The sequence below is a fragment of the Seriola dumerili genome, unplaced genomic scaffold (assembly GCF_002260705.1).
Source record: "Seriola dumerili isolate Sdu_G_001 unplaced genomic scaffold, Sdu_1.0 BDQW01000017.1, whole genome shotgun sequence".
NCBI classification, from domain to species: Eukaryota; Metazoa; Chordata; class Actinopteri; order Carangiformes; family Carangidae; genus Seriola; species Seriola dumerili.
Genome location: NW_019174272.1, coordinates 9,631,705 through 9,656,165, shown reverse-complemented (window position 1 = coordinate 9,656,165; position 24,461 = coordinate 9,631,705). Strand labels below are relative to the sequence as shown.

General features: G+C 44.7%; 1 protein-coding gene across 1 annotated transcript in view; it reads right to left on the bottom strand.

Annotated features, from left to right (window-relative positions):
- Positions 1-3,912: 3,912 nt before the first annotated feature.
- The window catches only part of kat6a (lysine acetyltransferase 6A), a 29,289-nt gene continuing 8,740 nt past the window's right edge, over positions 3,913-24,461 (bottom strand). The window contains exons 3-17 of the mRNA XM_022752377.1: positions 19,902-20,010; positions 18,681-18,796; positions 18,018-18,099; positions 17,695-17,809; positions 17,138-17,454; positions 15,972-16,084; positions 14,109-14,224; positions 13,176-13,317; positions 12,216-12,377; positions 11,653-11,746; positions 11,280-11,511; positions 9,341-9,539; positions 8,543-9,247; positions 8,135-8,396; positions 3,913-8,038 (exon numbers count right to left, since the gene is read on the bottom strand). Of these exons, the coding sequence (XP_022608098.1) occupies positions 4,647-8,038; positions 8,135-8,396; positions 8,543-9,247; positions 9,341-9,539; positions 11,280-11,511; positions 11,653-11,746; positions 12,216-12,377; positions 13,176-13,317; positions 14,109-14,224; positions 15,972-16,084; positions 17,138-17,454; positions 17,695-17,809; positions 18,018-18,099; positions 18,681-18,796; positions 19,902-20,010 (6,156 nt within the window). The 3' untranslated portion in view covers positions 3,913-4,646. The remainder of the gene's footprint in view (positions 8,039-8,134; positions 8,397-8,542; positions 9,248-9,340; positions 9,540-11,279; positions 11,512-11,652; positions 11,747-12,215; positions 12,378-13,175; positions 13,318-14,108; positions 14,225-15,971; positions 16,085-17,137; positions 17,455-17,694; positions 17,810-18,017; positions 18,100-18,680; positions 18,797-19,901; positions 20,011-24,461) is intronic.

The window sequence follows — 24,461 nt, the reverse complement described above, 5'->3', positions numbered from 1 at the left end:
CAAATGGAAAACTGACAATTAACACTTTTATCCTCTTTACCACAATCTGTTGTGTTCATAATCTTTGATCATGTCTCACCTGATATGATTCAAAAGCAGCAAAGCAGCATTAACTAGTAGAAACGCTGCACAGAGTACATGGAGGAATGAGAACTGGGTGCACAGTGAATGAATTGTATTCATGTCTGAGAGTTCACAGTCTTTGTCATATTCAGTTCTGCTTTCTTTACAGGTGCAGCCCACACCCTGAAGACAAAGTTTACACACACATGCAAACAATGAACACATGAGGAATTGTACACATAAAATCGTCAATTAAAACCTCATGGTAAATGTTAACAGAAGAACACGGATGTTAGAACAATTACTAAACTAAGATATTATAAAGAGGTACTGTAGTGCTGTTTTTTCTTAGAGCCTAAGTGCCGTTTAACAGAGGAGAGTACACTCATACGGAAAAATAAGTTTAATAAAGTTTATTAATTATTTTATGCATTCTACATATTTTTTTTTCTTTATTCTTATCTGTATTTTTTTTAAATGTCATTATCATTCAATTTATCTCATCATTATTATTATCATCTTATCATTGGTGGGTTTTATTTTCCATCTCATTCATATTATTTTCCATACATCAATGTTTTTTTTTAAAGATTTTTTTGTTTATTTTATGTCTTTTTCATTTGAAGTAATTTCTTTGTTGTAAAGCACTTTGAGCTGCATTTCTTGTATGAAAGATGCTCTACAAATAAAGTTTCTTCTTATTATTATTATCATTAAGAGCTGAGATAACTTCTGTTATGAGTCAGCGCTATATTGTATTCAAGACATCAGAGATAATTTATCCATCTGTTATGATCATAAAGAAAAAGCTGAATCTCTGCTGACTGGTGGTGATTGTGAAAACAAAGAGTGAAACAAAGATGTCATTTTTACATGCACTCAAGCAGTCAGCACTCACCCCCTCCAAATCCTCATTCTCTGTGGACAGACAAAGATAAAAGCAGCAGCACAGTTATAACATTACATCTTTTCACTGACATTACGCATGCAGGTATCTCTCTTATTCAGCAGTACTAAAAGTTATTATAAACAAAAATTGTAATATGTTAGTGTAAGCCACTGACTGGTGATTATGCTACGTTTGGAAACCAAACATGTTCTGAGGCTTACATTATGTGGGTCTGACAAATGTGATTCCTGTGGGGTTAGACTTACATGTATTACTTTGGAAGTGAGACCCTGTCATTCACCACTCAGGAAAATTCAGAGGAATATAACTTATTCCTTATAATATAAATAAAAGATGTATAATCTATGTATGTGAATTTTGTTGAAGATAGAAGTGGGTGAGGAGATGATGTTTTCACATCAAGGCTTTTTGATATGACATGTTTGTGTTTTACAGGGACATCTAGTGGCAACAAGTGGTCAAAGCAATTCCATAAGTGACTGAACTAATGCCAGGAGTCCATCATCAGTATTGGCTTACTACTATGAGGTAAAAATGATCACTTAATTCCCAGTAGTGTGAAGTTTTAAGAAACTAAATTTCTTAAATCGAAATCTGGTCTCTCTTTTCATCTATCTGCTACATGAAATGAAAATCATATATGAAAATAAATGACACCGTAAACCCTGCCATAACCAGAGCTCAGGTAGAAGCCATGTCACTATTGCATGATTTAGAACAAAGCATTTTTCATATGAATTCTGACTACCTACAAAAGTTTCAACTGGAACAAGAATGTGGAAAATAGTATTTAAAGAGAAAAATAATTTTCTCAGTCTTACTATTTCACTATTTCATTTCTAAGTTGGAACAGTTTTAGCAGTTTTTTGCAGAGATTTACCATCACTGTCATGTCTGCTGAAGTTCCCATATTGTATAAAAGGTAGATTTCCATGTTCCTTTTTGATTATAAACCACCATCCAACCTTGTAGGATTTGGTTTCTGTGAGTGTTTACCTGAAATCTGCTATATTTTTATCCGATCACTCAGAAAACAGTCAGCCAATCAGAAGAGAGGCTCAGAGCTTCCTCTCATCTGATTTTCTCACTGACCTGTTGTTTCTAGAGCTCCAGAGAAAAGCCTGAGAGAGGAGATGTAAAACTACACTGAGATGGTTTTTGGTTCTTAAAAACACAAACATCTTCTTATGGATCAACACTTCAAACAAAACACTGTAAAAGGGTAAAATATGGGACCATTCCAAATTCAAATTTGTAGGTTTATAGAAGAGATTTGATTATCTGTGACAACAACAATTCATACGAACTGAATCAGATGAATATATAAAAAGCTCAAGGGAAACATGAATGGCTCAACATAATTTATTTTCATTTTATGTTAAAATGTACAGAGTTCTTTGAAAGTACTTGCTAAGAAAGAAAAAAAAACGAATAAATGGAAATACATACAGGGACAGAGTAGAGAGTCGAGGCTGCTGGGCGCAAATCAACCTTCACTGTGTGCCCAGCTGTCACTCCTCTCTTTATTTTGCGCCATCTCTTAGCATACAACGCAACATGTACAATTACAAAGGATACAAAAAGGGAAGCGATATAAACAGACAGAAATATACTGAGCTCATTTTTACATGCCTCTTAAATGTAAGGAAGTCATCCTATACACACACAAGAAGTAAAAAAAAGAAAAGAATGCCAAGTGACCTTTAGATATTTGTAGTCCTTTTGTTTAAAATAGCATTAATATACTACACAAAGATAGAAAAACTCTAGAGATGAGATGGAATGGAGAGGTTAAAGGCATCTTAAAGTCACTAAAAGTGAGTGGTAATTTTTTTAAATTTTGAATTTCTTAGTAATTATTACCCAAGAGGCGAGCTAAAAAATATGTATTGTTTTTTTTCCTGAAACAGAAGTGAAAAAAATGACAGTACCAATATCAATGTCAGAATTTCCTTTTATATTATAGAAAAAACATTTTCTCTACAATAGGTTTTCTAAAGTCAAAAAGAGTCAGCTTGTGTCATAAAAGAAAGCTGCCCAGTCTGATAAAATTCAGAAAGAAACAAAACAAAACATAAGTACAGAACGGAACAATACACACAAAGTATGCACTGTCAGGTCTGTAAGAAAATGAAAACTCCTCTTTTGACTTTGAATACTGGTACATGGAGCAACAAGGTCAACCGTTTAACCCCTGCCAGTTGAACGCCATAGCCAACAGGACCTCAAACACTTACTCACTTCCAACCCTGCTTTCATATGAGTGTGCCTCTACGTGAGGGCCAAACCATGCGCTAGATCAGGCATTCAGGCACACCTTTTACAAAGGCTAACCGTCTACTGCCATATTTCCAGCCAATGGGAGTGCAGAGTTTTGCAGAAACAAAAAAAAAAACAAAACAAAAAAAAAACAAAAACAAAAACAAAACAGTTTTAACAGAATACACCATTCAAAAGCAGACTCCTTGACCTCTTTGGGTCACTAACACTTAAGGAGGGGAAGTCAGCTATAGTTAACTGACTTTCTTTGAAGCAGTTAAATGGAAATCCCACCATTTGTTCTGCATTCCCTAAACTGCTAAAAAAGGCTGACATTGTACACCGTCTGTCAGTGGAGTGTGGAACAGCTGAATGTTTCCTGAGCCAGCCACCAATTGGCAAAAGCTAGCCAGTGTGTGTATTTGTGTGTTTGTGTGTGCACGCTGGATATTGGGAAGTACCAGAATATTTACATCTAAACGTGTCAGAGAGGCGGCAAACTGGAAAATAACGCTACTTGTTTCATTTATGGACATATAATAGACAGTAATGCGCTCGTCTCTTCTGTGTCTTTGCTGTGTTTTTGGTACGACACCGTCCATCCGGGAAGACAGAGACTCTGGAAACAGCTCAACACCTCAAACACCGGAGGCCCCGCTCCTATGCTTTTCTGGAACCAGGTGAAAAGCTGTCTGACCAAGTGACCACAGAGATGTTTGGGTATTTCTGAGAGAGCAAGAGGGTGTATCACTTTTTCAGAATGCCACACATATAAAGACCAAAGCATATAAGAGGTCGGACTGCACACAAGTATTTCAAAAAACAATCAACAAAAACAACAACAACAAAAATAAGATTCAACATTATGTAACAAAACAAAACAAGAGTCCGCCTAATATGTTTCACTGTCTCTTTTTTCAAGGTAAGGCTTCCTATATCAATTAAAAGATTGTGTGCATGGTTGAATATATTCAGTTTTCATTTGCAGTCTGACAAAGCAAGGTACTCCTGTACTGTCTTTCTCTTGTGTATCTTTCTCGTTGTTCTTGTCCTCCCCTTCTCTCCTCCTGCACATGAGGAGGAGGAGACTCCTGCTGGGTCTGTGTGAAACCACATTGGAGGACTGTGTAGGCCTGGCCTGAAGCACCATGGTCCATATACACAGCCCCCACCCTGAATCCTACCGACTTGCTCCCATACACAGCCAGCTGGGAGGAGAGGGGACACGAGCCCAAATAAAAAGGGACAAAATGACAACTAGAAAAACAGGAACCCCAAAGACCCTCTCTGTCTCCATCACCTACACACCCTGGTGCCGGCCGAGGCACTGAGAGGGTGAACAGGGGTAATGGACATTTAGAGTACAGCGAGTATCACCTCTAGCCTCATGTCGCCTTGCTCAGTTCTCGGCTGCTCATCTGCTCATGTACGGCGACTGTTTTGGGACACCGGCATAGCTGTGATGGGAGGGGCCGGTGTACATCATGTTGCCGTGGTGATTGGGCTGCATAGGCTGCTGTGGGTAACCCTGCCCTCCCATCATGCCCATCTGCATCTGCATGGGGTACTGAGCTGGCTGATTCATGTAAGGGGGATTGCCGTGGTAACCGCTGTTCATCATGGGCTGGGGCATTCGGTAGCCGGCTGACATGGCATTGAGGGGCGTCATGTTCATGGAATTGTACGGTGCCGGCGTGGGCATGAGGTTTGGCATCATACCGCGCTGCACGGCCAGGGTGCGCGGCGCACCCTGCATGGTCACGGCCCCTGAGCTGCGGCCGTAGAGCTGCTGCTGGTGTGGGGCCGGGGCCAGCTGCTGAGTGGCTTTGGACCGGATGGAGATATGGCCTTTGACTGTCGCCATCTGGCCCTGGAGCCTCTGCGTATGTGGCGGGGGTCCCAGGCCAATGTTGGTGGTGGGCATGTTGCACTGCAGCTGCAGGGAACCTAGGTTCATGGAGCCAGAGCTCAGGTTAGGAGGCGGGGTCATAGTGGGCTGGCCCTGAGGGAGGGGAGTGTGGGGTGAGGGGGCCAGCCCGGGATTGGAGAGAGAGACACTGGTGGCATAGGAGGTGACAGAGGCTGAGTGAGAGTAGGGCATGGCATGTGGGTCCATGATGGTGTTGGTGAGCTGCTGGAGTTTGGCCAGGCTGAATGTGGCGGAGGGCTGGGGGTAGCCCCCTGTGCCAAAATCCTGACCCATGCGCTCATAGATGGTCCGGCCCCCTCCTCCACCTCCACTCTCTGGGATCTCCATGATCATGGGTGTGGAGGCAAAACCATTGCCCATGCTACACTGGGACAGGGCTTGCTGTTGCTGCTGCGGTGGCGGTGGTGGTGCTGAGGGTGGAGGCTGAGGGTTGGGGGCTTGCTGCTGGGGGGGCTGCTGAGGAACCTTTTTTTGGGACTGCTGCTGTTGCTGCTGCTGGTTGGTGCTGGGGGGTCTTTCAATTACACCACAGCTCTGAGGAGACTTAATGCCACAGCTGGGGGTGTTGGACGGTGGTGGGGGCGGCGGGGGCTGGGGCACCCCGCTGCCTACATTACTGGCACCTGGCCCACTGTTGGGCCCTGGTCCTGTCTGCTGAATGAGACTGCAGCTGCCCATCGCTAGCTGGGACCCTCCAGTTCCTGTGGAAGATGTGAGGCTGGGGGCTGGCACGAAGGAGCAGCTGTTGGACTGGGAAGAGGACGGGGTGGCTGAGCTGGAGGAAGAGGAGGCTGATGATGAGGACGCTGTGGAAGCTCCTGCAACTACAGCAGCTGACATTCCCCCTCCGTTCCCCCCGTTCCCTGTTCCGTTGCCCCCTCCGCCCATGGTGGAGTCATAGCTGCTGGGGTTATCGTAGTTCTCCGTCGTGCTCTCTATGCTGCCCAGGTCACTGAAGCCGCTGTCCACCACCTGCTGCGAGTGGTCTGACACAGATGGTACATCCATCATGGGCGACGTCTCCATGTTCTGCTGGGAGGGGGCAGACAGAGAACTGGGATGCTCCGGTGTGATCTGGGTGTACCCCGCTCCAGCACCGCCACCATTGCCCCCTGCTCCAGGGGGGCCAGGCGTCCCTCCCCTCTGCCCTGCTGACGTTGTGTCCATGATTCCTGAGGGCAACCCTGGACTGTTGACCGAGCGCACCGATTGACTTGGTAGGGGCGGCACTGGAGGATTGGGGAGGGGGCTGCTGTGCTGGGAAGCCCCACACTCCTCCACTAAGGCCAGCGCCTCCTCCTCTGCCTCCCCAGTGTGGCTGTAACTCTGCAGGGTCCGGCAGGCAGCTAGGGTCTCCTCACAGTCCTGGTAAGCCCCGTGGTGTGGCTGGGGTTCAGTCTCTTCGTCCTGGGCTTCCCCCTGTGTCAGGGACTGAACGGCCTGCATAGTCTCCAGGTCCAGCTCATTGGAGTGGTGATGGGGGTGGTGTGGGTGGTGGTGGCTCAGCTCCTCTTTGAAGTCAGAATGCTGGTGAGGGTGGGAGTGTGGATGTGTGTGCTGGGGTTCCATCAACAGCGTGACGTCCTTGTCATCCGGGTGCAGAGGCTGGAGCTCCATGGGCTCGGGGGGAACAGACATGGCTGTAACAGTTTCCACTGCGGCGGCTGCAGCAGCAGACTCCTCCTGCTCTCTGCGCCGTCTCTCCTCCTGCTGCGCATCGGCAGAGGAGGGCCGACATTTGGCCTCCTGCACCTCCTCCTCAGCCTCCTCCTCCTCCTCTTCTTCCTCCTCCTGCTTGCTGACATAGTCCCGGGCCACGCTGTTCTCCATGTCTAAAAAAGCCTCTCCGCCTTGGGGTTCTTCTTTCACTGGAGGAGAGCTCGCACGGGAGGCAGGCTCCTCCTCCTCGTCTTCATCGTCATCTTCATCTTCAGAGTCCTGACTTTTTCTCTTCTTGCTGCTGTTGTTGCTGCTGCTGCTCTTGTCTTCTAAGTGTCCGTCACCTTCATCGTCTGCATCATGGTCTTCGCTGCGCCTGCTTCCTGAACCTGGCGTGACCGCTGTTCTCCTGTTGATACTGCCGCCTCCGCTGCCCATACTGCCACAGTCCTCTTCCTCCCTCTCGTCATCGTCATCGTCATCTTCCCTATCACCCATGTCTGTGTCCTGAGGCCGGGACTGCGGGGCCCGTGGCCCTGAGGTGCAAGAGGAGGATGAAGGGGAAAGCAGGGGACGGGACGGTGGACGGCTGGGTTTGTCCTCCTCCCAGGCTCTTTCAGTTTCCTCCTCCTCATCCTCTTCCTCTTCCTCCTCTGGCTCAGAGGTGGGAGGTGGTTTGGGAGCAGGCTGTGGTGGCTGGCACAGAGCGCGGTTCTTGGGCGGTCTCCCTCGCCTCTTGGGCACCTTCTGCTCAACAGGCTTCGGGAGATAATCATCTTCTTCGTCAGAGTCTTTCAGTTTGCTGTCCCTGTCAGTGTTGGTTCTGCAGACTCGCTTGCTGTTACGATCGTCTTTCTGGAGCAGCTGAGGGTCTTTGTCCAGCTGCTGCTCCAGCAGCCTTTGTCTCTCCTGCTCCTGCCTCTCTGCCTCCTCCTGGGCCCGCTGCAGGTACCAGCTGCGGGGCTTGCGGCCAGGCTTCATCTTGATTTTGGGGGGTGGAGGATCCCCACCCTGGGCCTGACTGTCTGCAGCCATTCGCTGGCCGGGCCCACTGCTAGGTGGTTTACCAGGTCCCCGTTTCTTCCAGTGCAGTGGTTTACGGCTCTTTCCTTTGGGCCAGCCTTTCTTCTTCTTAACTGGGACCTCAGGGTTGGCTGCGAGGGTCTTTGATGGAGTTGCTGGCAGAGCAGCCACAGGCTTCAGCACAGGCGTTAGCTCTGAGAGGAGGTAAAAGATAAGTGTTAGATAAACACACACACACATGAGCATAAATAACCAATAATCACTAAATCCTGCATCTGAGCTCTGCTCACCATCTTCCTCTGAATCTGAGAGGTTGGAGTGCCGCCCCCTTTTGGGTGCTGGGTCTGACAACCTCAGAGCAGAGCGGGCTGGAGGGTAACGGCGCAGCAGGTGGCCCAGGGGCGTCTCCTCCTCCAACCTGGGCATAGGCCTCTCTGAGTCTGAGTCTACAAAGGGCTCATCCAACACCTCTGTGGTCTCAGAAATCGTCTCCGTCACCACGCTGCTGTGAGGGTGGCTACGCTGGCGAAAGCGGCGTTTCCTCAGGGGCTTCTGGGTAAAAACGTGGGTGGAGAATTAGGTGTGCCTTTGAATTTAGTCTAAAAATGACAACTACAGACCTACAGGATCTTAAATGAATTTTAATTCTGAGATTTTAAAATCATTCAGTATCGATCAATCTGAACACTGATTCTTACCTTGCATTTGAGCCCCATGGCAGGCTTGGTGAGGATGGGCGGAGAGCACGCCCTCCTGTCTTCATCATCCTCGTCGTCGTCATCTTCCTCTTCTTCACTGCTTTCACTGAAGCAGCCCTTCCTAACAGGCGGAGGCTCATTTAACCTGGGAGCCAGAGGAAGCTGTGCCAGCCCCTCTCCAGGCCCTTCAGTCATTCTGGGCTTGGGGCCTCTCTTTTTCCTCGGGGGCCGCCCTCTCCGTGTGGGGGTTATGGAGGGGTGCCGGGCCATGTCCAGCGAGTGAAAGGGTGTGGACTCTGCTTGTCTGTCCAAAGAGAAAAGAGAGGGGAGGCTGCTGGGAGCGCCTGTGGTTTTTCCTCCATCTACTCTCTCCTCATCTTCATCGTCCTCATCCTCCACAGGGCGGATCTTAGGTGGCCGTACCACCCGCGTGCTGTCCTTCACCTTGCCCCAAGGCCAGTTTTTGGGTGGGCGCCCCCGTGGCCTGCGTTCTCCATTTGTCGGGGGTGGGGGCCGTGGTGGTTCCTGGACAGGGAGTGGACAGCGGATGGGAGGGGAAGTTGGAGAGCTTTGGCTGATGGGAAACCCCAAGAAGCCCTTCCTTTCCTCTTCCTCGTCCTCCTCATCGTCGTCCTCCTCTTCATCCCTCTTCTTCCCTTGGTGCATGTGCCAGGACAAGGGCGGGACCTTGTGACTTGGTTTAATCTATTCACAGATAAAATAAATCAAAATCAATAAGAATCTACAGTAAAGATCAATCCGTTATCTCCACTTAAAACATATAGTCATTGCATTTACCTCCTTGTGGTTGTCTTTCTCTGGTTCTTCATCCTCCTCGTCATCATCATCATCTCCGTCAGCGTCAGAGACCACGGTGTTGGTTACAATGACGGGAGTCCAGCGGAGACACTCTGGGTCGACCTCCAGCTGCCGTGGGCGGGCCTTCAGACGAGCCATGTGCGTCGTCACCAGCTTCTCCCGTCGCACCAGAACGAGTCTGAGAAAAACCCAGCAGACAGAAACAAGAGCATTACAACTCTGTATGAATGATTCTCTACAGGCAAGTGTAGATACATTAGATATGATTGTGTTTGTCAGTGTATGTGTGTGTGCATCCATGTGTTTACATTAGCTTGTAACATCCATGTGAGGTATTGTGCGTATGATTGTGTGCATGGAGATACTATAATTTATGCGCTCTACGATTTTTTTCACATTTTTCATTTTGTATCACAGTATGGGCTCAAGCGTCGCCATCTACAGTCAGACCCCTCACATCCTCATACAATCAGGCATTGAAAATAATGGACAAAAAGCCTGTCCGATGGCTGCACTGTCACATACTGAAAAGATACAATCTGCTTAGTTTTGAGAGCTTTATTCATCTTTGCTTCCTCACATTAGTTTATAAATGTATCAAGAGTTTAGCCCCAGAGTCTCTCTCCAGATATATCCAAAGACAGGACAGTAACAGAGTAACTAGGAGTGTGGTGAATGACAACTGTAAAATATCACATCAAAGATCTAAATTTGGACAATCAGCTCTCGCCATAAAGGGTCGTCAACTCTGGAACACATTACCGACTAAAATCAAATTCACTCCAGACAGATTCCTTCACAACAAAGGTGCTAGTACAAAGGTGTTGGCTGAAAACTAACCATGGCTGTACCATTTTCTAGGCAATTCTACCAATTTTTAATTGTTTTTGTTTAACTACTTGTAGCTAGTTTTGCTGTTGTTGTCTCTTTTTAGACTGTACATCTATATATTTTTCACAAATTGCAGGGTCTATCTATTGTGTTGTCTGTTTTGTGTTGTTTTTGTGACTGTTTTAATTCTATTACACATGTAAAAACCCAACTAGGGACAGGAGTAGAGAATTAGCAATAGCTATAAACTTTCACTAAATTTCATACCCTGTATTGAAACTATGTTAAATTGCATTGTCCCTATCAAATAAATAAACAAACAAACTAAACTGATCTCATCTTTGTTCACATTGTGACCCAAAACCCAGTCTCATAAGTCAATACAGGCAATGACAGAACATCAGTCACTGACATTAACTGAAACTGTGGTAATTACACTTATTAGACTAATTAGCCAGCTGCCCATCATTCTTCCCTTTCAATCCAACTATCCTTGCTGAAATTTGGGTGGAAAATGAGAAGTGTCAAATGGCTCAGTTGTGTGTCAGCGTTGCCTGCAGTGTGTTACAGTGGGGGGCCACTTCAGGATGTAAAGATGTTTTGGTTGCTGAGATACAGCAATTTCATTCATTCATTAATTTCATTGTAATTAATAATTTTATTAAGTTTCCAGGGTTTCAGGTGAATTAATGAATTCAAGCAGCAATCAGATTGCACCCACATATTATCATAGGGACAGTGTGAACAATGATCCCTCTAAAGTCCACTTTAAAGAGTAGCTTTGTTTACATCAAGTGTGTAACGTGGCATATTCTGTTTCGTTTGGGTTACACTACAAGAGTCTGCAACATGATGTGATGGAGTGCTGTCTGGCAACCAGATCCTCCTTCCTCCTCTCACTGCAGTGTAGTAAGTTATATAGTGTGCTAATGATGGAAATAATACAACAGGTACAACTCACTGAGAATGAGAGGAACTTCCATTTACATGGGAATATAGTGTCAACCACTGGAGTGCGCCTTTGACTGATTTATATGATTGAATAATTTGGAGTGTTTCGGATTGTGTGCCGGGTCCTGTCTCTGACCTGTCTCCTCGCTGCTCCAGCATGTTGAGGCTGTGCAGTGTGGTGGTGATGTCCTGCGGGCAGATCCCTGTCAGTTTGCTAAGCTGCCGTATGGTGATCTGCCGGTCGCGGACCTCATGGAGACACTCCAGAACCACACTGCGCCAGTAGGCCATGTAGGACAGCCGACCTAGGTCCGACAGAGGCTTCTCTGGAGATCCTGGCTGGCCCTCACGCTTTGACAATAAGTAGCCTGCAGGGAGGCAAGAATAAACCAACAACACCATATTAGACATCACAGATATACAACACAATATTATTTCTACTTTTGTATTTATTAATCTTGTCTGTCAAAAAGAGGAAGTTAGCTCCAGTTATTGGCTGCAGCCCTTACTGAAGTCGATGAGAAAGCGTCCGTAGCCCTTGCGCTGGTACTGTGGAAGAATCATGATGCACGATACGTTGTATTTCTGTTGACAGTGCTTCTCCTGGAGAGAAGAGAAACACACAGACATCCCACCATTAGAAAAAAACAAAAAAAAAAAAAATCACACATGGAACCACGTTACAGAGTCGTGTAACATGTACAGCTGTGTGATGATGGTACTGCGTCCGCTCACTAACGGCAGTATTTTGGCACCATGTTAATGGGAGCACATACAAATGCAAACTCCACAGAGGGGAAACAGAGCTCACAGCACCCAGTGTTTATCTGAGAGACAACGTGAGCATTTGTATGTTTGGAGGAATGTGTCACTGTGGGTGACGCCAATGCATTTTTGTTCAATTAGTTGTTTCAGTTAAGTTTGTGCAGGGTGATTATATTTTACAGAGCTATGTATGCCTTGAAAATGAAGGAACCACAGTGGAGTGGAGACTGAAAATACAAAACTGGCTCAGAGGCTGTGAGAAGGCGGATCCAGCACAGGGATGATGTTGGGAACATCGTGGCCATACCTTGGAGAAGTAGCCGACGAGGTGGCAACCTTTGCTGTCGTTCTGGGTCAGGACATAGAAAAGAAAGGGCTCCACATCATAGTAGAGGGTCTTGTGGTCCAGGAACAGTTTGGCCAGCAGACACAGGTTCTGACAGTAGATTGTGCTCACATTCCCATCGACCTATTGTGGGAAAAGTGAAGAAATACATCAGTGTCAGCATCATCCGTATCAGTAATGTTCACTCCCAGGAACAGTCCACAAGTACATCTTTAAGCTGCTGTTAGAGAGCTGGGGAGCAAAGTAAAAGTGAATGGACTAGAAGTTAGTGTCAAGCAATGATCTCAGCTGAGTCTCTTGAGACCCTGGCAGATAGAGAGGGCAGAGGAGAGAAACAAAGAGCTGTAGAGAGAGAGAGAGGAGGGAGGTTCACATTGGCAGCTCGCCAGTTATCTCTGCTCTCCTCCGAGCGGGGATGGACTGCAGAGCGGGGAAGGAAGGAGCTGCAGTGGCAGTGGCCTGCAGGCAGCGAATCCACTAAATCTGCTGCTGCGCTACGAGACCCAGAAGAATAGCTCAACTGTAGATCTGTAATTATGAATTATTCTATTAATAACACTGATGAAAGAATATCTCACTGTAGTAAGCAGAGATGTCAATTAAACACTATAAGGAACATGACTGATAACCATTCTGTTTATTCATAAAAATGGTGGCAACGCACCGGTGTGACACGCATATGATTAACCTGTGATCACACTGATGCTCCTAGTCTTAAATAGCAATTAGTGGGTCTTAGTAAAAGAGTTATTGCACCTAGAGTCAGGTGGTGAGAGGAGGTGAGAGCATTTAGTAAAAGGTTTGGCTGCAGCAGCACCGTGGTTCAATTTAATGGAGGCCTATCTCTCTCTGTTACAGTGTCATCCACCATCCCTCACTCAGATTAAATTATCTGTCATCATTTGGTCCATCTTTCCTCACCTCAAATACAGAGACTTCATCCTTCCTGTAGATCTCGTTGGCAGGGGGGTGGAACCAGTTACACTTCTTCATGTGCTGGTAGAGGATGCTGCGACTCTTCATGTAGCGCAGGCAGAACTCACACAGGTAGAGCTTGGGTAGTCTGCACAGGGACAAGGAAGGGGGGAACAATGACACAAGGAAAAATGAGGGATGGTTGTAAAAAAGTCACAACTTGAGATGAAATGAACAGCTGATTAATTCATTAGTTGATTGTATCAGCAATTATTTGTGTCAAATGATTAATTCTTTGTTAATTCTAATTCTCTGTTTCCAGCCTCTCCGACATGAATATTTGCTTGTTTTCTTAGAGGTCTGTGATAAGTTGTAGTGAATATGTTTGACTTTGGCCTGTTGCCCAGACAAAACCAACAAAAGGAACAAGTGAACTTGGGCTTTGGGAAATTGTAACTGCCGTTTTTACTAATTTCTAATATTTTATGGACTGAATGATTGAATAATTCATTGAGAAAATACTTGGAAGATAAATTAATTAAAACTATTTTCACAGCTTGTTTTGAAAGCTGCAAATATCACAGCAGGCTGCAATGTCTGAGACATATGTGAAACTAACAGGATTTGAACATTTTAAGGGTTAAGATTGATATTTCTGTTCTGCAGGGCTTAGAAAGAGCATATTTGTAAGAATAGTTTGGCAGATTTTATTCAACAGTTACATACGTGAAAAAAAAAAAAAAAAAATCACTCCACCCTCAGAGAAGCTGAACCTAACTGCCTCCCTGGCTCTGGCTGAGTACCAACCAAAGTAAGTGGTACTGTAAACAACCTTATAATTGAGCTCCATTACAGTGGTGGTAATTTCTGCGCCTACAGAGCAGGACTGTGAGCTAAGTACATTATGCTGCTGTGCTTCATTATGGTGCATTAGCTTACCTGCTGTACTCCTGGGGGTAGGGAGATGAATACCACGTCTGGATTTCAAACTTGCCGAACTCGATAACTGACGGACAGCGCATCTGAGGGTCCGGTGGACCCGTCACCCCCACTTTCTGTTTGGGTCAACAACAAAGATGAAGGGAGAGAGGGAGGGAGAGACATGGAAGGTCAAATCCAGGTTTACTACAGGAGGGATTAGCAGATCATTGAGCAGGCAGATGAGCCTTTACCGGCTGAGGATCTTAAGACTGCAGGGTGACAGGTAGGGAGAAGACAGGCACATAAACATATCAGCATCACAGGGAAATGTGCAGAAGCAACAAAGTCCCATCACTCAGAGAGACCAGGCTACCTGCTAACAGGACTATAGAGTTATAAGTGAAGCTGTCATAACACATTGCTGGAGAATTTTATCAGACTGGTTTGGACATCCCTGCCTGCCGTTTATGATGATCATGTACTCCACACCACTGCTACTCAGCCTCAATAATCACATCAGCCCTTTTCACACATCATTAACTCTTACTACTCTGCATGCATCAAACACTTAAACACTGGTGTGGATGTTACAGTCGGGATGGTGTTTTATTACGACTCCCGTGACACTGGCCAAACACCCACTCTCTGGTCAATCTGCTGCAGTTACGCCATCAAACGGGGCATTAATGTGGCTAATTTATGCTTCCTCTCTGTAACTACTGGCTAACCTGTCTGTGCAGGACACTGTCATTACAGCGGCCCTGTTCAGAGTTCACTCTATCAAACACCAACACTAACTTTATGTGTCGAACTGAGACTTGGCAGAGGCCTAATACGCTCTAATCTACGGTTACACCGACCAGCCCTGCCCTTCCAAACAAGGATAGATAACTTTTTGGTGTTTCCTCCTTTCATTTGAAATGCTGTGACACTCTTTGCATACTGGCTTTTGTTTGTCTATAACTTGTCCCTGCTGATCTGTATCAAATGCAAAATATCTCCATAAACCTGTCTCAACGCGTTGCTGCACCTGCCGCTGCCATTCTACATGTTAATGTTATTGTTTATTGTGCCTTCTTCTCTTCCAGTTTGGTGTCAGACCAGGACGCATGTGGGGTTATTACACTGCCCTCATCAGACCTGGAAAAATCACATTTACAGTAGGGTCATGTAGAAAAACAAGTCCTGGCAGAATTTCGGCACTGACTTGCTATCAAACTATGGGGTCTAGTGACATACCTACCCTGTAAGTAATCGAGTACTTGTTCATAAGGTAATGAGAGTACTCGAAATTTTTGAAATTACTGAAAATGCCATCCCTACTACAATGTTGTTCAATCACCACTTATTATTTGCAGTTACTGGTCCTTTAAAGCCAAACCTTAGATCCTCAATGAATCCTACACTCATCACCCAGGTCTGCCCCATACGCCCTGTATCTACGGTAATGGATGATTTTAATATACATGCTGAATCTGGCAGCTGCTCCATGGCAAATTAATTTCTTTCAGTGCTGAGATACAATCAGTCTCTCACAGCTCATTGACTTTTCCACCCACAAACGTGCCTACATCCCACAGCCCTCATCTGAGCCAGTGACCAGCTTTTACAACTCGGCTGCTGTTGACTCTGCTCTTTCTGACCACATTTTCAACATCAAAGAAATTCAGCTCCTCCTTTTCACACTCTACGTCTCCATAATATCACGTCCGATGACTCCAGCCTCAGTCGTAGACTCACAGGCCTCTCCCAAGTTCCCCTGCTGATGCTGGCTCTCTCTACAACTTGGCTCCTCTTCACCTCCTTCCCTCCCATTGTCCCATATCTGTCTATTTACCAAATTTTAAAGACATTTAATATTTTTTCTATCTGTGTGTGTACCTGCAGTGCCAGCTCCTGGATGTGTCTGAACAGTTCAATGTCTTTTTCCGTCAGGTTCTCGTGGCCAGGGAGTTTGTCATCGTCGTCGCGCCAGTCGCTGCCTTCCTGATTGTCTGGGGGTTGAAAAACAGGTGTCCAAATGAATGCAAATCTAGTGAGAGGCTTGGAAGACAGGACGCAAAGATGTCTGCTGATTGAATTTTACAGTGGTGCTACTGCCACAGAGTGCAGACAGCAATGAAACCCTTAAAATAAAACCTGATATGCATATATATGTATACCCCCCATTTTCTTTCAAAAGACCGGCATGTGGGTGAGCCATATATCCACAGTCATGTATTCTTAATGATAAAGTGGTTTCAAACTGTGTCATACATAGATCTGGGTGCTGGTGGAAGTTGAAGTGAATGCTCCTGATGTGTCTGCTCTGTCACATTAATTCTCTGATTTGGTGTGACGCTTGTGACTTCAGTGTTTTTGGCCCCAGAAACTTCAGTGGAAATAAAACTGCAGGTGGCCACTTCAAATTACACAGCGATTTCTTTTACTGCATAAGCAACAATTTCCTCAGGCAGAAAATGACAAATCAATTCTGCACCGTTTTTACCCTTCAGCTACAGTTTCTCAATAAGTTACATCAGGGCTGGATCATTTTTAAAATAGGACAAAGAGCCCTGAAGCACTGCAGTCTATGCATCACAATGATAGCTGGTAGTGCTGAGCCTGTTTGTTATCAAACCATCTAACAACACCTAAACTGAGTCTGATAAATTTATTCTAAAAAGCTGCATGAAGGTACAGAATTCTTTTTTAATGATATGATGCTGATGTCTCATTAAAGTTCAACTATTGCCAAATTAAGTGGTGAAATTGACTGAGACTTTAGGTCAAATTTTCATGTTATGTGAGGTGATATCCATGAATCAAAAACATGAATTTGAGTCAGTTTACTTTAACATATCCTAAGCTCTCTTCTCTAAGATCTTATAGTTTGTGTGGTGATAAAATACTAATTTTTAAGGAAAAACTCATGGTGCTTAATCTGCTGGACCAGTGAAAATCTAAATCCAATCTGGCATTGAACAGAGCTGTTTATCTGCAAACTGAAATTGATCCTCAAGCAGTAATGAGGTGCTATGTATAAGCAGAATGTAGCTAACCCTTACCCCCCCTGTCATCTCCTTCTCCCTTGCGACTGGCTTTCTTACGGATGCGGCACTGCTGTGAGTAGTCCACCACTTCTTGTCGTGCCTTGCGGCCCTCGGGTGACGGCGTGAAGAACTTTGTGAGGGCGTCGATGAGCCCCTTGGTCTTGTTGTTGAAGCGCAGGCTGCTCTGCGACAGGTCGTCGTCCTCCTGCATCGAAAAAAGCAGCCGGTCGTCACCGGGATAACCCTCGCAGGAGGAGCTGGAGGAGGAGTTGGCTGATGCCGAGCGCTTCCGCCGACCACGCCTGCCAAGCTTCTTGAAGGGCCGCCCCGGCCTGCAGAGGAAGTGAGGAGTCTGGTTATGACTGTGTGTCAGGATATGTGCACACTGCACAAGAACTGAACCCATCATCAGGTTTTTATAGATATAGACTGATAAACTGGGCAGAAAGGAGAAATAACGATCAAAGAAAAGTCATTCTGGAGAGTCATAGCTTAGATACATGGTGTCTTTCTGCGGCTCTCTACTGGGCTGACATTGATGAAAACGGCATTAGTTGAAGGCAGTTCTTTACCTGTTCTTGGGCCGTCCCAGTGGTGCATTGTAGCGCCGTTTGATTTGTGCTGCCTTTTCGTGTAAAAGCGTCTTTCCCTTTTTCCTGGGTTGGCAGATTTGACAAATCCACATGCCTGTGAGAGGAAGAGAAAAAGCACAGGTTCACATACACTGAGGTGAATTAGACAAGATAGGCTTCAGTGCAGGTGCTACTCTGAATCTAATGGTCATAGAGTAGTAATGTATGAGTTGTGTGTTCCCTTTCAGCTGAATTTATAGGGTCCTGTTTAGAGGGCATTAAGTGGTGGGTTATGAGTTTAAGGAGCAGTCCCGTTCATTTACCTTTCGGCATCCGCGTGAGGGGAGGGTCGCAGCACTCCATGTGGAAGCCCCGGTCACAGGAGTCACAGAACAACATGTTGTCCTGCACGGAACAGACACACACAGTGCTGATGATTATCAAAGATGATTATCAGGGACCTGATTCAATAGTGATGTGTTAGAACAAGATCTAGAACTAAATACTGGAGCGAAATTGTACCTGTATTAAATCAACTACAGGTCGGTCAGTGTGATCAATGGCCAAAAACACAAATTAGTGCCACTGATCAAAGCTCCAGAGCTTATTCTCTTTACACACTTTGATGATTCCCACATATTGATACACAAAAACACATTAAAACACTTTATATTTTACTACTAGGAATTAGCCAATTAAATGAATCACACTGATTCAAGCAACTGCTTCGTTTCAAAAGATGTATTTTATCATTGTGCATCTTGATAATATACTGTGCATTTTGTCTCACAGTTAAACTTCACTTCCTACAAACATTTGAATAACAATGACTTGTAACTTAACAAGTAAGAGAGCCTGACTAAAATAGCTCAATCCCAGGACCACAGATATGTCTATTAGCATCTCTATCTGGCACTTAAGCAGAAAAGAGAGTGTTCACAGACACTGTTCGGCTGCCAGTCCGCCATATTCGCTCATCCACTCACCGCATTCTTCCCTTGATCCTGACAGCTGCTGCAAGTCTTGCATTCAATGCACTGCCACCACAGAGCCTTGACACGCGCTGTGAGCTCTGGGGAGAACTTGAGACAGGACGGGTGGCCTGCAGGTAGATAGACAGGCATACACAAACAAGTGCGTCAACGTCACAGACCTTTTTTTTTTCGTCGCTGCTGACTGACAGCTGTGACCCACTTGCATCATTGTAAGAGGAAAAAAAAGAAAGCTCCTTTTGGAATTAAAGCCCTCACTGAATCAAACCTGGCTGCAAAGAGAGTGTTCAAACATAAATGACAATCTGTCAGAGCTGTGCGTTTGCTCTGTTTGAAGAGCAGCAAACAAGACGGCCTTGTCTGGGACAGAACCCCGCTGAGGAAAGAAGCGAACACAATCTGTCCTCTGCTTTCACTAAGCAATGTCAGCGTTAGCCCGTGTTAGCAAGAACACTATAACTCCTGGTTGAGAAAACAAGATTTTATACGGAATCCATCATATCTCAATTTTATTGAAAAGCAGTATGCGTGTGTTCAGTCACTGTGCTCATATTTCTCAGGTATCAGTTTATGCAGCTGTGAATGAAATCAGGAAAGGAAAGTTAAAGTGGCATTAAAAAGTAAATGGCTAAAAGAGTTAAAACGATACCTGAAATTAAAGTACATGTCAAGTTCTACAAGAAGCTGAAGTTGTTAGCATTGAAAGGTTGAAGTGTAGATTTAAGTGTAAGTGAAGTTGAAGTAAAAGCTGTTGTAAAATGTCAGCTGTAATGAAGGCAGTGGAAATGTAAGTTGTCATGTAACCACTGAAATTAGCTAGATTTTTAGAGTGAGGGATAAAAGCAGTTCAAATGTCACTTGAAGAGTAAGAAATTAATTTATTTGAAATGTCCTTCAAGAACGGAGATAAAAGCAATTAAAAGGGTTTAAGTTCAGTGTGTTAAGTGTGTGCACTGTAAATAGTTCAAATGTGCAGCTTCCGAATACTACACTTGGTCATTATAGCCACAGTCTAAATGCTTGCTTAGTACTGTGCTTTTATTTATTAAAAAATAAAAATACATAACTGCATTTATTTCATCCAATTACTGTATGTTTTGCAGGCAGCTGATTGTGGATCTTCTTCTAGAAATGTGTAACCAAGTCAAAGACTGAACTGGTGCCAGGATGTTTTTGAAGACGTCCAGGTGTTATGGGTCACAAATGAACACTCACCACTGTTGCCACAGTCAGCGCAGGAGATGAGCTCCTCCGGCTTCTTGTCGCGATTCTGCTCCTTGGTGCCCAAACAGAAGCTGCAGATGGGGATGGGCTCTGCCACCGGCTGGCAGAGGGACAGAGCAGAAGGGAAAGGGGGATGCAAATTGAGACTGTCAGTCAACTTAACAGCTTCATTGTACAAATGAAGACAACAAAGTGGCCTTGTGTGTCCTGCCACAGTGGTGGACTGTTGCTGTGTGTATTAACAAGCTAAAAGCGGGCTGAACACTACAATGACACCATGGAGCATGTGGATCTGTGAACACTGAGTTTAGGGTAATGAAGAGCGTGAGATTTACTTTAATGAGTGAGCTTGTATAATTTATGTGACATGTCAGGCTAGAGGCTGCCATCGTGTGCCAGTGTCTCTTGATGACTCCTGAGCTGTTTGATCAAAAGCTGTAACTCACTGCAACATGTCCTGATCTGACACCAACTCTGAAACGTGCCATCAGACATATAGTTCTGGGGCTGCATAAATCTTTTAGTGCGTCCCCAAAAAACACAAACCGTGTCAGCAGGTGTGTGCTCGGACACGAAACAAACACATTATCTGAAATGCACAAACCTCAGACAGATTTGTGTCCAGGAAAACAAAAGGCTGGATAACACTTTACATGTTGTTACACATCCAATAGGACTTGTGCGAACAATAAAGCTGAAAAATCACATCCCTGAAGCACTGCAGGTGCACTTCACACAGACACAAACACGGGAGAGGAGGGGCCACAGGGTGACTCTCCTTGAAAGTTTCTGGAGCCTGGAAGCCCTGAGGGGAGCGGTGCCTTGCTGCTACCACAGAGTAAACCACAAGTAATTTTCAGCAAACACATTTTGTTTACTGCTGAGCACCATCCAGCAGATATAAGTAAGTCAAATTTGTTTTGCTGTCACTCTAGCCATAAAAATCTTTATTCTTTGGTTGGTATATTTACAACTCACATAAATGTCCTGTATACTAATGAATTTTGCGGCAACAAATGCCAGGAGAACTTGCTCTATAATAGAGCTGCACAGTGATTTAAAGTGCCTGTAAAACCTTTATTTTGCCCTTTTCAAATTTTTATCCTTTAACAATAGTGAAAATCAGTGGGTGTAATTAGGGATTTCTGACAGTGATCGAATAAAAAAACAAAACAAAATCTTTACAAATGAATGCAAACACATTTAAAAATGCAAAATACTCTAGGTAACCAGCTGCTTATATGTTTACCACTTGTGCAGCCAGTTGTTTTTAGAGGCCACATGCTGTGTTGAATGAAGAACATCTGTGTGCAATCAAGGTGATGCCAAATACTTCTAGGTTAAATACACTGTATCTGGAAGGTTCAGCCAATGTCAATCATCATTGAAAGCAAATGTCATGAGGATGGAGAACACTTTAATGAAAAGTACAGCTCAAGAGAAGACTACTAGACGATTTCTAATGCACTGAATGTCTCCTCAATACAGTATGTTCATCTGGAAAATGAAACTGTGTATAAATGTGGCATTGCATACATGTGTGTCTGTGTGAGAAGAACACAAGTGATGGACACTGGAGGAGCTACAGGTCTCCACGGCTGAGATGGGAGACACTGTGCGTACGACAGCGTCTCGGCTGCTTCCACATCTGAGCTTTATGGCAGAGTGGCAAAGAGAAAGGCACTATTGAAAACAACTCACATGACACCTGGACTGGTGTTTACCAGCACGCATGTGGGAGAACCGGGACAAAGAAGCTTCTATGATCCGATGACACCAAAGAGGAGATTTTTGGCTGTCTTATTAAACTCTGTTTTGTATGAACCACACACTGCATGTCGACACAAACACTGCATATTAGCACTGTGCTGTAAGGATGCTTCTCTGCAGCATGCCACTGACGGCAGGAGCTAACAGGACTGCAACAATATTTGCAAGCGAGACTGATACTACGTCCACACAAAATGCTGATTTCAAATGAAAACGATCTCCGTCCAGAACACACCTGAAACAGAAACCCATACCTGGGCAATCACGTACACTGAGCATGCGCGAGCCAGTGCAGATTGTCTACTCTGCAATTGATTAGTTGCAAAAAACACTACGAACAAGGAACAAAGACAGCTGCAGCGCTGAAATGCAGAATTTAACTCCTCAACAGCTGCTAGCAAAAATAACAAGGTCAGTAACATATGTATTTCATTATCCATGTTAATTTCTCCACTAGTAGTGGAGGCTGCTAAGACCAAATCAGGGAGCGGCCGTGGGTGTATGTGTCGTTACCAAAGGTCTCTGTTTTCGCCCGCCCAGATGACAACGCAACCCCACATTTTCAAACTAAAACGGGGCCAGCAGCAATTTCAAGTGTCAGTTTTCAAACACCAGAGTAGTGTGGAAACGTAAGAAGCGAAGCGAAAATGTAGCAAAAGAGATGCGTTTTAAAATGAAAACGTAGCAGTGTGGACAAAGTATGAGTGGGAGAGGAGTCCAAACATGAACAAAATTTTAAAACAACAATGTCCTGAAGAGGACGAGTCCGAATCCAGACCTCAGCCCAAATCAGAACTTGTGGCAGGACTTGAAAATTGCTGTTCATTTACAGTCCTCCTGAAACTTATCAGAACTTGAGCAGTGTCACAGCTCTACTTAAAACTTACCATAAGTGGATGAATAATAAATAATAAATGGATAAATAAATAATGAGTAATTATTGCTAATTAGTGTCAAAGAAGCCTAATTATTCCACTATTTATTCAACATGACAAAAGGTTTAAAAGCCTGGGGCAGATAAGCCAAATCTTTTCATACTGTGAAACTTCATAATAAAGCATCTTTTGTATTATGTATCCCTTTACCACATAGGATCAGGTATTTGTGTGTAAACATTATTCATTCATTATTCACACTTAAAGGATGTGCTTACAGTTATTATGAAGTGACATAACAGAGCAGCAGCATGTGCTATTTTCACAAATCATGAATTCATGTGTGCTGAGACTGCCACAGTCAGGCAGATGTTGATGCGAACGTTCAAACTTGTTTATGAGACTGAAGCTTGAGTTAGCAAACCGTCGGTGAGCAAAGTAACTCAGCAGAAAATTACATATTTGAAAGGCAGATACCACTAATGTAAAACTTGATGTTATTTTTAGCAGAGACTTAAATAACTTCTATGACAACTTACTCTGAATTAACAGACTGAAAAATTAAAATGAAGAGGACTCTAAAGAGGAAGAGTTTATACTATATAGCACATCCCTGGTAACGGCGATGGAATCACTGAGATACAATATATAATCTGTACGTTGTAGATAGTGATGGAACCTGGAAACCATGAAAAAAATGAAAAAATTTTAACAACCAAGGTCAAAACATCTCTCCCAACCAACAACAGACCATCTAATCCTTTATTTAGCTGGAAAACAACATCATGACATTCACTGAAGTTGGGGGTTACGAGGTTTCCTGCAGGACAGCAGTGTAAATGCACATAGCTGCAGATAGCTGGGTAGGCACCAGGTCCTGGCAGGGAGGAGACAGGGACAAGAGCTTGATTTATTGGGTTCATTTCCTTCTGACTCAGGCTGATTCCAGCAGCCCCCTGCTACACCTCACCCACCCACATAACACAGCACAGGGAAAGACAGAGAAAGAGAAACAAAAGGTATGGAGTGAGGGAAAAAAGAGGTAAACAGAGAGAGGAAGGTTGCAGAGAATGAGTGGTGAAGAGAGAGGAAGATAAGGAGACATGCAGCCTCCCGAGAGGAAGACAGAACTCTACCAGCTCGCTTTCTATTTCTGAAGCCATTTCACATTTTCACAGGTCAAAATAATTAATAATGGTGAATGCACGATAAAAATAGCTATATTGGACTACAAAACAAACCAAGGCAGTAAAGAGAAATGTAAGTCAGCAACAAGACAGAAAGAAAAGAGGAGGAGAGGAGTATGAAAAAGGCAGAGCACGGACAAAAATAAGAATCCAGAGGGCAAGAGAGCGAAGGAAATGGAAAGCGTAAAGAAAGAGAGAAAATCTGCAGCAGCAGTCCTCTGAGCAGCCTGCGTGCGACCAACACCTCAATCATTCCTGACGCTTAACCCCTTCTTCGCTGGAGGAGGTCAACTGCTCCCGCTCGCCCTGAGAGCGCTCGAGTAAACACGAGCCCAGAGTGAGCGAGCGACGAAGCAAGTGAGCGTTGCATTTCACACACGCAGACACCTTGTATAGAGCTTCAGTTACTGACTGCCACTGTAAATTAATCCCCAACAGATACTAAAAAATGAAAAAGCTAATCCTCCTCCATGACAGGGATATTGGAACAGTGAAACACAATCCTCAGATTCCTCCTGAGAGCTGGTTTTCCTCCTTGTTTCAGCCTTTTCTACCTCAGCCAGAGCTGGCTGCCAGGGCTGCACTTACACTACAGCAGCACTCTAGAAATTTCTCACATCGACGGACTGTTTGAGTTAAGCATCATGGCCGACATTGGACTTGAAATGTGTGTGTGTGGATGTGTGCGTGTCTATTTTAAGCCTGTGTCTTCATGTTTT